We start from the raw sequence: 16,202 nt of genomic DNA, 5'->3' as shown, positions 1-16,202 counted from the left end.
TAGTGTACTGTGCCAACACACACAGTTAGTTAGTAGGTCAGACCTACTAACGAACTAGGTCTAAGCCTATAATATTTAATTTTAATCAATAAATAGTCACGTCAAAATATGAAGATTAATGATTAAGTACCGAAAAGTAAAAAAAAAAATCCAAACAATGCGTATGCATATACAATTGCACTTGTCCAGGGAAAAATTTTTGTTCGTTACCGAGAATAATTGAAAATCATTTAAGTACAACGTATAAGGTCAAGCAAGAGAACATTACTCGTAAAACTTCAAGTGACTCACAGCAATAGACTTAAATGCCCATTAATGAACCTTACGGCTTTGTAATATGGTTTACGATGTGCCAGCAAATATTGTGGAGGATGGTACGCAACCTTCACCTGTCAGTCTTTAATGCAAATTAAATTACACTGAAGACAAAATGTGCAGCGGACCGTCTCATCCTTACAGAGGAGCACAGATAACTTACACGCTAGATACAGCATATTTATAAATTACGAATGCTCGCGATGCAAGTACGCAAATTGCGGGCATCTTTCTCTGTCACTGTAATTACTCCTTTTTTTCCTTAATTGAAGTAAAAGAGCAAGATGCCCGCTATTTGCCAACTTCGGTGTTCGCGTCGTTCGCGGCAGGCCCTCTTAGCATGAATTACAACTCAGAATTACATTACAACTCAGTTGTGTCATGTTGTGTCTATGTCTGCGAAAACTGTACGACCTAGTGCGTATGTCCATTAGATATGAGCGCCGATAGGCATTTAGCCGGCGGCGGCGCGCCGGTCAAAATCGGTCGGCGGCGGCGGCGAATCGGCGGCGTGGCCTTGAAAAACACCTTTGATTAATGAAAAACGAATTCAAACCAAAATTTTACCCGTTAACATGTTTTTGCTGTAAGGAAGTTATAAAATAAGTGCATTTTTCAATTTCAAGCAAGATTTATTCAATAAAGGTACGAAAAAAGTTTTATAAAGTATGAACAGTATCGCGCGGCATCAGAGGCGGTCTTAATCTTGGCGAGGCCCTGGCCGGAAGATCTTTGCGAGGCCCTTATCTTTTGTGCTTAGTAAAAAGTAGCGGATTGACTGTATCAGGGAAACGTCTGGTCGACAGTCCAAAGAGCCGAAGTGAGGAAAATCAAGCTCCGTCATTAACCAATTACGACCCAAAAAACAGATTTATGTCAAAAAGTGAGGTCCAGGGCCGAGCTCCACCTAACACCGAAGACCTGTTTCCGACGCCTTCCCATGCGAGGCCAGAAGCTGCAGGTAATGCCAAGTGTGAGCTTGGCCGACGGCCGAATGCCCGGAGCGCCGATTACGGCGCGCCTCTGTGCGAGGCCGAAGGCCAAGCTGCAAGAGAGCAGAGCTTGGAATTGAACTATAGGTCCAGTGTAAGCAAGTCCGAAGGCCGATAAAGACCGAGGCCATAGTGTTAAAGACCTGGAGCTTTCCTGCAGGTGCATTGGTGCGAGGTTAAAGGCCGTGCTGCAGTGAAGCTAAGATCGGAGAAGATCTAATGACCAAGCATTTAGCCAACGGCCGGACCTTTGGGCGTGAAAACACTTAATATCTGAAATTAACCCCTTTTAAAGACATTCAATCCATGCTTGCAATGATTAAATTCGCGGTGAATGACGGATGAGCACGCAGAGAAGATGGCCGATGGGGTCGAAAAGTGCTCGAGTGGAGACCATGGACTAGCAAGCGCAGCGTAGGTCGTCCACCCACAAGATGGACAGACGACCGTATTAATGTCGCCGGAAGACGCTGGATGCGGGTCGCTTCCAACCGGTACGTATGGAGGTCCAAGGGGGAGGCCTATGTTCAGCAGTGGACGTCTTATGGCCGAGATGATGACGGATGAGCTAGCCAGCTGGCAAAATTAGTCATTTCGTTGCCCTAACAGTACTAGCGCGGTTACCAAACAGAAAAGTTTGAATTTACCATCAATATTTTTTAATTATATGGACCTATAATTATTTATTTATTTATTTAGTTATTTATTATACAATAAGTTACAACTTACAATACCTTTTGAATGTCTATAAGCTATTCAGACTGGCGCTGTTAAACATCTAAACTAAATAAAATATATATTTCTGATTCTGAAAGTAGTACTATCTAAGTTATCTAACAAGGTCACGCCGATGCCACGCCGATAGCGCAGCGTCGGCGGCGGCGGCGCGAAAATTTTGTCGGCGGCGGCGGCGCGCCGGCGCGGCGCTCATATCTAATGTCCATTAAAATAATAAGAAACACTAATTTCTAATACTTAAACTAAATAATTAAATAATAGTTTTTAATTTCTAATTCTTCCATATGCTGTGTATCATGCCTGTCAGCTCGATTCGGAAAATGAATTAGATTTCTACTAGACTTCAACAAGTTACGATACGGATAATTTAAAGATATTTGTAAGATAGATATGTCAAATTTGACGTTTCCGCGATTCTGAAGGTCCTCTTGAACGATTTTGACAAGTTATGACTTAGATATCCAAGTCACATCTAGTCGATATCTAATGTAGATAGTTGATCTCTAAATCGTCTCAAGATCTTGTGATTATCTCGAAATCCGAATAGGCCTGTGTATTCTTTTAACTCAAATTTTCTGCCAAAATGCAAGATCCCCGATGCATAATACCTATACCTATGCATACGTATACCTATGCATTTTTCCCAGTACATTTGAGATTATGGAGCATTCCGGGAAATTGTGTACCGTTTGTTCCGTACAAACGCGAATTTTCTGAAGATTTGCAGGTTTAAGAGTTTCCTTTTCTATGACAAATGGTCAAAAATATACACAGAAAAATAATCGCCTGCTTTAAATGCCGAAAAAAAGTCGCAACACACGCAGGGCACCCCGTGGAATGCTCATTATGCGGAATCTACAGGAGGCAGTCTTCAAAAAATATTTTTTGCAGTAATATTCATAATGAGTGTTTCTTTGTTGCAGAGCAATAAGCCGATAATGGAGAAGAGGAGGCGAGCGCGTATCAATAATTGTCTCAACGAACTGAAGGCGCTCATATTGGATGCCATGAAAAAAGACGTAAGTAAACCGTTGGTTAATGACTTCGCCTTAAGTTCCATTTGGTAACTGCGAAAAGGGAGAAAATTCCTATTTAGTAACCAATCACCGCAAAACCACCCAACTATAGCCTCCTACGTCCCGATGACCTTTTAAAAGGACATTAGCAAATCGAATGTTGAACTATAATAGAAAAAAAGAAGGTTCTAAATTCAAAACTGCAAACATGACGCTGGGATTTAGGAGTATAGTACAATACTACAACTTTACTATGGTTCACAAGTTCAACACGTTAGGTAAATAAGTTTCAATATCAATTTTTAGTTTTGTGTGAGTTTTTTCTTCCTTTTATGAAAATATTTTGCCTCGGAGCTGCGTCATTTAAATTTTAAATAATGTTCACACCTGGGGCCCATTTCTCAAACGATATTATTCTAATGTTATTAGTGTGTTGTCATGGCAACCCATACGATTTGACAGTTTGAACGAAGATACGATTATTCAAGTTAAAGGATTCACACACCTTACTTAATTCAGTCGTCCTAGCTGGCATGCTAACTAGAATTAAAAAAAAATCTATATAGATAGTGCAGTCTGACTCTTACTAAACGGGACTATAGTTGGCTAGTTTTATGGTAGCAATTTTTTTGTTAGATGACGACTTCTAAATGTTAATAGATAATTTATATCTCGTATACAACAGGAACTTAATACATTTTTTTAAATTTAATATGGGTAGATCGTCCATTTTTGCCATTATATTTACGTCATAAGGAAATAAATCAACTTTATTAGTTATGCATTTATTTTTATTTATTTATTCAAACGATTATTATTGTCTCAACGAACTGGAAGCCCTCAATTGTACGCCACGAAAAAATACATAAACAAACTGGGCAGATAATGACATTGTCATTTAAGTAACGATGTTACGTATAAGGCTTAAGTAGGCATCACATTGACAGATGAAAAACACTAAGTGACATATAGCCGAGTCCTTTGGCTTTTTCAACGAGAACATACCTCCTGTTAGCCATATAATTGGGTCGCATAAAATATAATGATATAAAAAATCATGATTGACATATTGATCGCTTAATTCGTTTCCCGTAGCGATACAATAATAGGTACCTGTATTTATTTTAAGTGGTAAAGATACCTCCTGTAATGTGCTATATAATAGCAGTTTATTTATAGGCAATAGAGTAACTTGAGTAAATCATTTCTAAAAATAGGTTAATGGACAGACATTTGTTGTGTTGCTATCACCAGTGGAAAAAAAACCGGGCAAGTGCGAGTCGGACTCGTGCACGAAGGGTTCCGTACCATAATGAAAAAAAAAAAACGGAAAAAAATGCAAAAAAAACGGTCACCCATCCAAGTACTGACCACGCCCGACTGTTGTCTGTCTGTGTGTCTGTTTTTAGTATTTGTTGTTATAGCGGCAACAGAAATACATCATCTGTGAAAATTTCAACTGTCTAGCTATCACGGTTCGTGAGATACAGCCTGGTGACAGACAGACGGACGGACGGACAGCGAAGTCTTAGTAATAGGGTCCCGTTTTACCTTTTGGGTACGGAACCCTAATGATGTGTAGCCGCGACGGCCACATCCCATCGTCTGCGGGTCGCTCAATATGCGTCCCTGCTTCAAGACGATTAACTTACGTCTGTTTCGATTTCAACTCACCTCAGTCTTCCCTACAGGGTTCAAATCTCGGTTGTGCAGGCCGCGTAGCAACGCAACGCTATAGTAAAACGCAACTGTCACTGTCACACTAATATAACTAGAAGATTGATATAGAGACACAACTGACACTAAGCGTTGCATTGTCGAAGCGATAGCTATCATTGACACCTTGGCTAGGCCGGCTGTTTAGAGCAAAAAATATCGTTTACAAAAAAATGCACAGAAATCCTTACCATGCACAGAAAAGAGGTTAATATTATCATTTGTCTCTATCGCGCTTGGAGATTTAAAAAAAAACATCAAAGCTAGGTATTCTTTCCACAGCAGCCATCACATCTCCCATTCTTGTTACAGCCAGCCAGACACTCGAAGCTCGAAAAGGCCGACATCCTCGAGATGACCGTGAAGCATCTGGAAGGTCTCCGGACCGAGGCATCCCCGGACCGGTTTCGTGCCGGCTACCGGCATTGTCTGTCCGAAGTGTCCCGGTTCCCGGGCCTGGAGGCCGGCTTGAGGAAGCGGCTGGTGAAGCATTTGGAGGGGAATGTGGAGGGGGCAAGGCCCCCGGGCGCGCCAACACCGCCGTCTGATGCTGAGGACGCGACCGCTATTCCGCATTCTACTATTTTAATATCGGGTTAGTTATCACTTTTTTTTAGGCAGTTCTGTATTTTTTATAAAAATACTCAGTCTTCGTATTATGGCAAAAGTATAATGTCGAAATAATTGGAAGTTATAGGTAATGTTTTTGCATGAATAACGCAATGCTTACAAATGGCGAGTTTTTTACAAGCAAATGATTCCATTTGCGAAGTATCATTGTTTATTTAGTTGACCTGTAAAATTTAGCTCAAACAATTTTATAGTAGATAAATGATCTAGATAATACTAGGGGGCAATCCGTCATTGTAAAGCAAAACAATGTGATATCTTATCGCTATCAAAACGAGATCCTTACTCTGCTTTAGTAAAAGCAATATCCCAAGTTCGATTGCGTTCAAGTTTCGATTCGATGACACTACCATTGTAACGCAAAACGCAACTATAAAATGGCTATCGGTCTTAGAATTTAATAGGTTTGCAATTCTAATAAGTTTCCTCTTTCAGCGGGCCCCGGCTCCGGAGTACGCCTCGTTCCAACGCGCCTCTCCAACGGCGACATAGCCCTGGTCCTCCCAGCCGGCGTCAGCGCCAACGCTCTTGGAGCAGTTCCGAACCTCGTCCCCCTCTCCCCTCGAGCGTCCTCCGCCTCGTCAGAACCCAGGTGCTTCTCGCCAGCCAGCTCTGGATGGAGCTCGCCTCCACCTGCTGACGATCCAGCGCCTTTAGCTTTAGTTACAAGGAAGACGACGGAGGATAAACCGTGGAGACCGTGGTGACAGTGTTTTGTAACGCTTTTTTTGAGAATTCTGAAGGAATGTCGGTTCACAGTGTTTCTGGTTGTTGATTTTTATGTGGTTTAGTCGTCATCAGATATATATAGGAGCGGCCGAGGAGCTCAAAGATATATGAACACTCTAACGCCTTGAGAATAGAGGCGTGTTCAAATATTTGTGAGCACCTTTGATGATGATGTAATTTCTAGCCAGTGTAAAGTCAATCCCACTGTCTTAACTTACATCACATTTTTTTTCAAGTATTCACAATGACATTTCCATTCGGAATTCTCAAAAAGAGCATAAGCATAATACTTATTGGATTCTGTGATATACTTTTAAGTCTGTGAGTGGCAAGAATGAAGTTCCTAGATTAAATAAAGCGTGTGTGTTTTATTTAGATATGTTTGTAAATATTGAACGTGTAAATTTTCCTCAAGTTACTTGCATGGCCAGTACGAGTATGTGTGCGATATTTTAAAGTACAGTCAGCAGCAGAAGTTGCTAAGCGGGCCAGGTGTTCAAAATGATCTTGACGCGATTTTATTGTTAAGAGAATAAGAGCGTGTCAAGGTAATTTTGAACACCTCGCCCGCTTAGCAACTTCTGCTGCTGACTGTATGTATTTAAATTTCATTCGGAGTCGGATTCTGGTTTAACAACTTGTTACAGTTTTGATCTTATTTTGATAAGACTTTGAAGCAGGGACCCAATACCGGTAAAATTTTCATACAAATAAACCGGTATTCAATTTCGGTATCACGGTTGTTTATGTACATGCACTTAATTCAGCTAATGTGATCAATCATTTTGCTTACCTAAATACTATTATATAATATCAAAGAAATATTGTGAAAGCTATGAGATATTTATATTTTTAGTTATACCGGTAATGGTCCCTGCTTTGAAGATTGCTCTTGCCTTGGTGCATGCGAAATGAAGTGAAAGTCGTGCGTGAGATGATAAAGATAAAAGATAAAAAATAGTTTATTCAAGTAGGCATATTACAATGCGCTTATGAACGTCAAATAAATGCGCGCCAATCACCAAGACAATCGAGGTCGTGTCAAAACTAGCTCATAACCACAACATTTTTTAAATTAGAATCGTAGAATCGGCCTCTCGGCCTTTATTTTAATTTTAACGGTGTATTGATTTAGTTTTCCTTGTTAAGCTCTTAGTTATGGTTTGTAAATTTGTGAAAGACATCTGAGGCAGTATTTCGTATGATTATGTGAGAGAACGGTATGTTCGATATATTTTAACACAGTAAATAATCCTAAACAAACATTATATTGTGTTATTTCTGTAAGTCGCTCCATTATTTATACAGAAATCCAATTTTGGACGTGAATTTTGACATTTGTAGGCCTTGGCTAAATTATTTTTTCAATCGATATCGATACCTACTGGTATCGATAATTTGTATTACCTACTTATGAGGTTTATGTATAAAAACCTTAATGGATTTTATATTATGCATTTTATTAACATACAGTGACTCAGTGACTCAGTGAGGATATAGATATACTATCAATCAATAAAATAAAAAAACTAAGAACAATTTTTAAGCTTTTGTGCTTTTGTGTTCTTAAGAAATTTAAATTAGATGTTTTTTTCTCAATACAAGCAAATCATCTTTTTAAATAGAAAATTTAATTACCCTGGAGGCCTATAAACATCTCAAATATCCACCTACAATTTCATGTCTTCATTAAGAGTTATACCTACGAACCAAGCCACCGCCATACAATGAAGGTACGCGCTCTTTTAAGCTTGTCATTTTAAAATAGGAGTGTAACTTTGATTGTGAGGGAGCGGCTTTTTTGTCGGCGGGTTTGTGTGACTCTTAAACCACTCGGTTATCGGCTTTGCTAACACATAATAATGTTATCGCTAGCGACAAACACTTAAATAAGATATTTAAACGACTTAATTAAATAGGTAACTGTCCATTTAAAGAATTCTGTGTGCCTTACAGCAAAATCGAATAGTCTTCCATTACTTAGATCTAAGTGAGATTATAATAATTTATGTTTATCTTAAGTGCTTGAGAAAAAATGAGTTGTTGGCGCTTGAGTATAATAAAAGTAGCAAACAAAGTATAACATACATACAAAGTAAACATATGTTATGACTCATTTGTTTCGTGTTTTGTCTTTGATGTTTTATTAAAATATAAATAAACACTAGCCATTCTAATTTAAAAAAAAATTTGCCAATTCTATTTAATCTCTATTTTAGTAAAAACTATGCCAAACCACTTTTTTTTTCTTTCGAGCACTTTTTATCACTTAATTCACTTAGTTCTTTTTAAGTTAGTTTAAATTAGTAGGTTAATTTAATAAATGCTCAATTATTTAGCTTGTTACCGAAATAAAACAGTCGAATAGTGTCTTCCTTTATAAGTTACCTAAAGCGGAATCCAGCAAACAGAAATATATGTTGTAATAAGTGAAAATTTATCTCTAAAAGAAATTTAGCGTTGTAAACCATCTCTTTCAGGATATTACCAGCGGTTACCACTATTTAGGGCATCCAATGTCCGACGATTCTCAATACTCGTTTTGAAATTCGATAATGGGGCCATTGTACTAATACTGGAATTCCGGAATTAATACCGGTATTGATATTGACCATTTAAGTGTTTTTTTCCTTGTGTAGATTATATTTTTGTTTGTTGTAATTTGCGTTACATATACACAAAATCTTTCTTTTTCAATTAGTTTCATTATCATTGCAAAAAATGGTTCAAGGCATATTAAAAAAAAATCCATAAGGAAAATCCGATTGTGGTCGTTTTCAATTCCGGTATTGCAATATCGTATAAATCAGTCCGATATTCCGGCATTTTGGAATTCCTCAATTTCGGTATTCATGCCCTAACACCATATTGTTGGCGCTCTGGTAACACCTGGGGTTATGTTCATCTTAAACCCTTTGCTTTGTTTCTATATTTATAACATTGGTAAAAGTAGAGAAAAGTAATCTCAGATGTTACCAGTGGTAATATGATGGTAACACGCGGGAATAAACCTCATTTTTGCACTGATGATCACCTTGTACTGACTTCAGCATGTTTATGTCAAGATTTTGTGTCATATACATAGATATATTATATAGTAAAGATTGTCATCATTCATATTTTATTTTATTTCCTTAGTATATTTTTTACATACATGCGTTTTTAAGCTGAGAACCTTAGTAAATCAGTTGTAGATTTAAGCTAAGATATTGTAATGTTTTGAAGATATAACCGAAGGCATTGCTAAAGTAAATTTTATTTTAAAAATATATCTAATAAGTACCTATGTGTGTATTGATGTACCATCGGTAAGTTTCCAAAGTTTCCAAAATTTCCAAATGGAAAAAATTCGGAAATTTCGCATATTTTTGTATGGCGATTGATGTGTTCATTTCCAAAATGAAAGTTTCCTTTGTTTCCTGTGAAATTTCTGAAAACTCTTTCAACTTTTTGTAAATGTTACACGACTACCACACATGTATAGGTGTGTAACAACTATTATGTGCAAACATATTTAAGATATAACCTAAATTAAAATATTAAGAACTTTTATTGTGTCTAACAGGAACGTATTACCTTTTTTTGTCTTCGAATAAAGTATATTAGAGTATATATCGTGATATTAAATACTAAGATGCCTCTAATGTTGTATAAGGTACCTAAAAGTGTACAGTTTCTAAAACTAAGAGCTAAATGTACCTAAAAGAATATGCCATTTAAGTAAAATAGAAATACATTTATGATAACAATATATATTAAAGTATTTTATTTGATCCCAAGAAAATCCCTTTTTTATCGATATACATATAAATAGAAATCCAACATCACAATCACAACTCTAAAAACATAAAACATATATATAAAAAGAAATACCACATAATTTGCAAACGAGTATACGGCCCACGACGATCTCCAGCGTTCTTCGAATCAGCAATCAAATTGTATTAAGTGAAATATTTAAATACTTAAACAAATACTTTACGAGGCATAAACTTAAAGTAGGTACTTACGCAGAAAAAAAGAATGAATAAGTAAGTACATTAAACAGTTTTTAAAATCCAATGATTATGAATAAAGCTATCGGATTTTTTACCATAAATGCTTTTTTAAAGATATTTTTTTTAATAACTTGTATGAAATTACGCTTTCAGTATTTCTTACTTTTATTATTGATGAAATAAAGATAAGTCCGTCCTGCCGTAATAACCTACCTATGTAATTAATATAAAATGCAATGAAACTCGCAATAACCAAGAAAATAACTTGCTTAAATTAAGCGACTTATTTGTTTTATTTTAATGAAATAAAACACTAAAACGCTTTTATATAAACATAAGTACCTATAAAGAAGTCAAAGTCTAGAACGTAATTTTATTTGTCGTAAGTATATTAACTAATTAACTACCTATCTTATGCCTAAGATACCACTAAGTTACCAATTTTCCGCCAAGTTATTCGGGAGGACACATATTTTCCAAACACTACATCTTACATTTAACATACATTAAATTAAATTAAAAATTATACAAGGTAAAATACTATAGAACGAAAAACATATTTAATATGAGACTGTAACTATGTGTAGGCATAAGTACCTTTAATAATGCCTGAAGCGATTTACAAGATAGCATTAACGAGTTGACACTCATGTCAATCGCCTTCCTGGTAGGGTATTTACATAAATTACTGTAAACAAAACACTTATGAACTTGATATAGCCTCTTGTGAATAAGTAGGTGTCGTGTCTCGCTACATAACAGATTTGATATGTACTTAAGTAAGTATTTACCAAAACTATTACAGTGGAACCTGGATAATTGCAATATCAAGGGACCGGCCATTTTTTGTCAATTAACCAGGTTTTTCATTTAAGCAGGTCGTGTCAATTAACGAGGTTCAAAAAATCGTTGTGTCAATTATAGAGGTTTTCATTAATAGAGGTTGCGTCCTGACAAATTTATTTTATGGAGGTGCAAGTAACCATTGAAAGTAGATTTACACGCTTCCGTTCTGGGTTTCTGGTCTATATATAGCATCTGTTTATACTTGCACTTTTACACTACATTAATCACCACTTTATTTTCTTATTACAGTCGCATTTGGGTTTAAAAAATCCCTTGAATTGTAGAAGAAAGTTTTATTAGAATGTAAAAAGCATACTTTGTTTTTGATTTAATCAAAATTATTTCACCTACTACAACAGGCTGTGATAGATACCCAATAAATAAATTGAATTCTGGATGAAGATATAAATAAAATGATCATTGCTATTAAAATATTGTTTCTGCTGTCTACAACTACATACATTATTTCAATTACAGAGGTAATAAGTAAGACTCGTTTCAATAATAGAGGTAAAAAGAAGAGCAAAAATAACGGATTTTTTAGCACAGTGTCAATTATAGAGGTCATAGTTGCGATGTGGTCAATTACATAGGCAAAATTACGAAAAGCCCTAAACTCTAAATTGCAATTATAGAGGTTCCATATTTTCAATTATCCTTTGGTCTCAAGGGACCGGGACCGGACTTTTGGTTGCAATTATTGAGGTTTTCCATTTATCCAGGTGCCAATTAAACAGGTTTCACTGTATACAAATTAATTCGTCAGGCCCATTTCTCGAACGATATTAGTCTAATATTATTAGTGTGTTGCTATGGTAACTCATACGATTTGACAGTTCGTGGACTAATAATATTAGTCTAATACCGTTCGAGAAATGGGGCCATGGTAACTCATACGACTTCACAGTTCGCGGACTAATAATATTAGTCTAATACCGTTCGAGAAATGGGGCCATGGTAACTCATACGACTTCACAGTTCGCGGACTAATAATATTAGTCTAATACCGTTCGAGAAATGGGGCCATGGTAACTCATACGACTTCACAGTTCGCGGACTAATAATATTAGTCTAATACCGTTCGAGAAATGGGCCCCTGGTGTGAATAATTTTTTGGATGTCGCAGTTCTAATCTAAGGCTTAATTTTTTCATCACACCAAAAAGAAGATTGGTAGGTAATTCAAACTTAACTACCTGATGAACTTGTGGGCCATATACAGGGTGGCAAAAAAATAACTGTATTCCCGTTGCCAGGGAGGATTTGGGATTTAACTAAGCAACTTTTACTATGGTACCAACCCAGAAATCGCGAAATAGTTTATTCTACTGGAATATAGTTTGATTTTACGGTACTACTGGTACCAGCCATAGTCAGTAGCAGTAGAAAATGTGGATCATAATAGAACGGAAAAACGAGCGTCTTTCTTATGGAAAGTATTTAATAATAAGTAAATGTAAGTAATTGCTCCAATTCTACAACCTCTCCTGCCTTGGCGACTAATTACATACTGCCGGTGGTCCAAATACATAATTTGTTACGTATGTTTGCACTGTTCGGACACTAATCACACACTATTGCACAAATTATGGCACCGACCACGGCAATTTGCCAACTTCGATCCAGCGTGACTTAATTATTTAATTTCGTGAACACACGAAGCCTCCCCACGCTGGGTGGCGAAGCGATTACTTTATCTCAAGCTACTTCGTTTATTATTTTAATTAAGATAACGATAAACGCACCAATAAAAAGCTCAAATGCATGGAACTACACGTTTCATTTATTGATATTAATAAAAACTGAATATGAATACTTGTTTACCCTGATTCGCATTAAAATTCACAAGGTTTAAGTGTGTAATACACGATATCGTGCTCTAAGGACCAGCCGTAATTGATATGGTTGTGATTTTTTTATGAATTTAAAACATCTGGCGAGCCACCCAGGTCGCTGCGGCCGCATTTTTTCTAACCACTGTTTACGTCAATCTTAATGACTGTATCCTTGTAATTTTGGCTAAATAATAGTCAATTTTGATGGGATTAACTAAGGCTTAGCGTCCTGAATTACTGTATTAACGAGATTGAGAAATAAATTGGGTTATTCTGCTATTCGTTTGGTAGCCCGTGCACAATGATATTTATTTTTAGTTTGCAAAAAATACATATGGTGTGGAAAATCTTTAGGTCAACAAAAAATAGAATGAATGAGTAATTGACAAACACGGTACCTAGGTACTATACTCGTATGTACACATAATAATTAACAACTAGGCAGTGCGTGGCATCGCGTCCAAAATGGTCGATAACTCCGTCAATACCTAAACGTTTTGAGAGCATTCGATTCCATGACTTTATTACCTATCATTCGGTCGGACGAATGCATCGTGCTGCATTTAAATGTAACGTAGCCTACACATAACCCTTATAGCAAATACATAGGGTCCATAATTAGTCAATTAAATGTGTTGCTGTTGGTACGTAAATTGAACATGTCAAGATCGAGGCTCAGTCGGGCCGCTGAGTGACGGCTACTCGTTACGGAAAGGTCGATGCTTGCTTCTTGTCATTCCTTTTTTTAGGGTTCCGTATACGAAGGGTTTAATAAGAAGGCTGATCACTTAGCGGGAGCAAGCTAGGATCGCAATTTGGCTATCTTAACGAATTAGAGACTTAAGAAAGTTTGGAAGAGGATATCCTGTGAAATGATGAGAACGGAAGACGCAGCAAGTAGCTTCCAACAAGGTAGATTTAGGAGGTGGACAAGAGAGCAGGCAACCGTTGGTCGTTGAAGACCTTTGCGGCAGGCCTGGCCAGAAGTAAAAGTCTTTTAGCTGACATGTTACCCGAAAGTGTAGGTACTTGCACGGCCTTATGGAGTGGGAAACGCAACAGTAGTAGAGGTAGTATTATGCATAAAAATTACGTGGTAGTCAGGTACCTACGTACCTGACTTTTATCTCCCCACTTGGTGCTGCGGTAAGTTTAACAATGAATTTGATCTAAACCTTATGAAACTCGTCACGACCTTAGACTCTCCTACTTCTACCTCTACGGAACCCTACCGACCATATTTGTACGTATTTTTATCTCCACAGGGTATCAGTGAGATGCACAATTAATCAGTGTTATGACGCGTGACAAGAGCTAATGAGAACCCAACATGGCGCTTGTATGCAGATTGACTACGTGCCTATGTAAACACTTATTGGCCATACCTATACCTTATGTCTTTGGAAATAAGGTTGACGAATGGTTAGTTAATCGTGTTGTTGATTACCTGCTCGGTACATTTTGCTTGGCATTTTCACGTCACGATCATGTTTGCGAGTTAATTGAAAAGACAACAAGCTTCGTTTGAAGACTTTGAAGCAAGAACTTTTATTCAAACTGGATGTTTCGTCTCGACCTATCCGTTTATGGGCTATGCTAAGTCTTTGAATAACGTGTCACCCGTTTCGTGTCTCTTTCTGTGCATAATTCACTTGAAAGTAGATCAACAGCAGCGTTCAAGGGCGGATCCAGTTCTAGTCAGGGGGAAGGGGGAGTCGCCTGACTATAAAGTCGGAGGAGGTCGCCAGCTAAGAAAAATATCTACTGTTGTCCTAGCCCCAGGGCCTAGGAAAGGGTCAAGACCCCCATGCCCTCTCCCCCCTGAACCCGCCCTTGTTTAAGAGAAGACTTCATTAATTTTATTATGGCTGCTTTTAAACAAATGAATCTGTAGGAGACAGCAAGGGCAGCAGTTTAGGGTGGTAAAATGAAGAGAGTTATAGAAGGGTATAACTTTCTCCATTTCATCTTCATGAAGAAGTCTTCATAAACGTCTGTCAAATTTAACAAGCCGTATTATTTGTACCTTCCCGTAATTTAGATTTTTTTTGTTTTAATCCGGGGTTAATGTTTAACCACCTGGAGTTACCATGGTTACCAGTACAATTTGATACTGGCTTAACGGTTTAACCGCTTAACCCCGGGTTAGTGAGATAGTGCAAGTGGCGCTAAGTTAAGAACATTTGTATATCAAATGCCAATGAAACTGCGTCGGGTCCGTTTTTATTGCCAGCAATCAGACCCAACTTTGAAAATAGAAGATACAACTTTTTCTGCGTGTTTATGACTCAGAAGTCCATCGGAAGGTCATGTCTTGTTTGTGGTATGGTTTTTTAAAACATTTGCCTTGGTGGCCTCTGTGCGGTGGTCTGGATTTCGTACTCGTTTTTGTGCAAGACCGCCGTGATTCCAACCACGAACTATTTAGGTGGTCGCTGCGGCCGGTAAGCTTCATTCTGACCATTGGTATAGGAATTGAAGGTTATTTGACCATTTTCAAAACAGTTTTACATTGGTTTTTTTGATAATTTGTGTTATTCCTACTCGAAATTGCGAGCGGTTTCGATATCCATACGAGAAAAATGGTCCTAAAATTACGGTACTTACATACTTACATTACTGTATGTATGTATGTATTTTGAGGAGTAGGTGTCTACGTTAGGAGCCGGTTACAGATTTCACTTGTTTTGATCTTTTTGATACGACCTTGAGGGTCGCCCACGATGCTGAGGGCTTACCGCGAGCCACGTTCGACGTGTTGCCTCTCTGTCGCACTTGTAAATTCGTACATAAGTGTGACAGGGAGGCAACACGTCGAACGTGGTTAGCGGTAGGCCATCTGAATAGTGCATGTGATGTTAAATGAAGTGAAAGTCGTGCGTCGTGCGTTAGATGCGCTCCAATCACCAAGGCGATTGTGAAGGTCGCATCAAAACCAGTTTATAATCTTAAAAAATAAATAAATTAGAATCTAGCCCTAGGTCTGTTATTTGAGTTATTACCATGTTTCTTTTCCTGATGGCCTGGATATTCCACAGTCGTTTCTTTAGAAAGGAACTAACAATTATCTCAAAAATACAGCTTCAAGCCACCCATAAATAATATCTCTATAGCCATTTAATAAACATTTTAGTATTTAATAAAGGCTTCCGAAGCATTTTAGAGAATAATTGTAACATCAGGGTGGCCAACTTCGATGGCCGTAATAATAGCAATTTGAAGCGGCCAAATTGGTCACCTCCTGTTTGCTTTTAAATCGTAATTTCTCAAAAACAGTGTTTTGGTTATGCTTCTATTGGTGCCTAATCAAGTAATATAAATATTGTATTACTAAGTAATATTAGTCCATCGGTAAGCGTATTTTGTTTTACTTATTTAACAAAACACA

General features: G+C 37.4%; 1 protein-coding gene across 1 annotated transcript in view; it reads left to right on the top strand.

Moving 5' to 3' along the window:
- The window catches only part of LOC134796404 (protein hairy), a 29,264-nt gene extending 19,377 nt beyond the window's left edge, over positions 1–9,887 (top strand). Inside the window, exons 2-4 of the mRNA XM_063768604.1 lie at positions 2,969–3,064; positions 5,090–5,372; positions 5,843–9,887. Coding sequence (XP_063624674.1) covers positions 2,969–3,064; positions 5,090–5,372; positions 5,843–6,114 — 651 coding nt within the window. The 3' untranslated portion in view covers positions 6,115–9,887. The remainder of the gene's footprint in view (positions 1–2,968; positions 3,065–5,089; positions 5,373–5,842) is intronic.
- Positions 9,888–16,202: the final 6,315 nt, after the last annotated feature.

The sequence above is a fragment of the Cydia splendana genome, chromosome 13, assembly GCF_910591565.1.
Source record: "Cydia splendana chromosome 13, ilCydSple1.2, whole genome shotgun sequence".
Taxonomy (NCBI): Eukaryota; Metazoa; Arthropoda; class Insecta; order Lepidoptera; family Tortricidae; genus Cydia; species Cydia splendana.
Note: the sequence above shows the minus strand (reverse complement) of the source record. Positions and strands in the feature narration are given on the sequence as shown.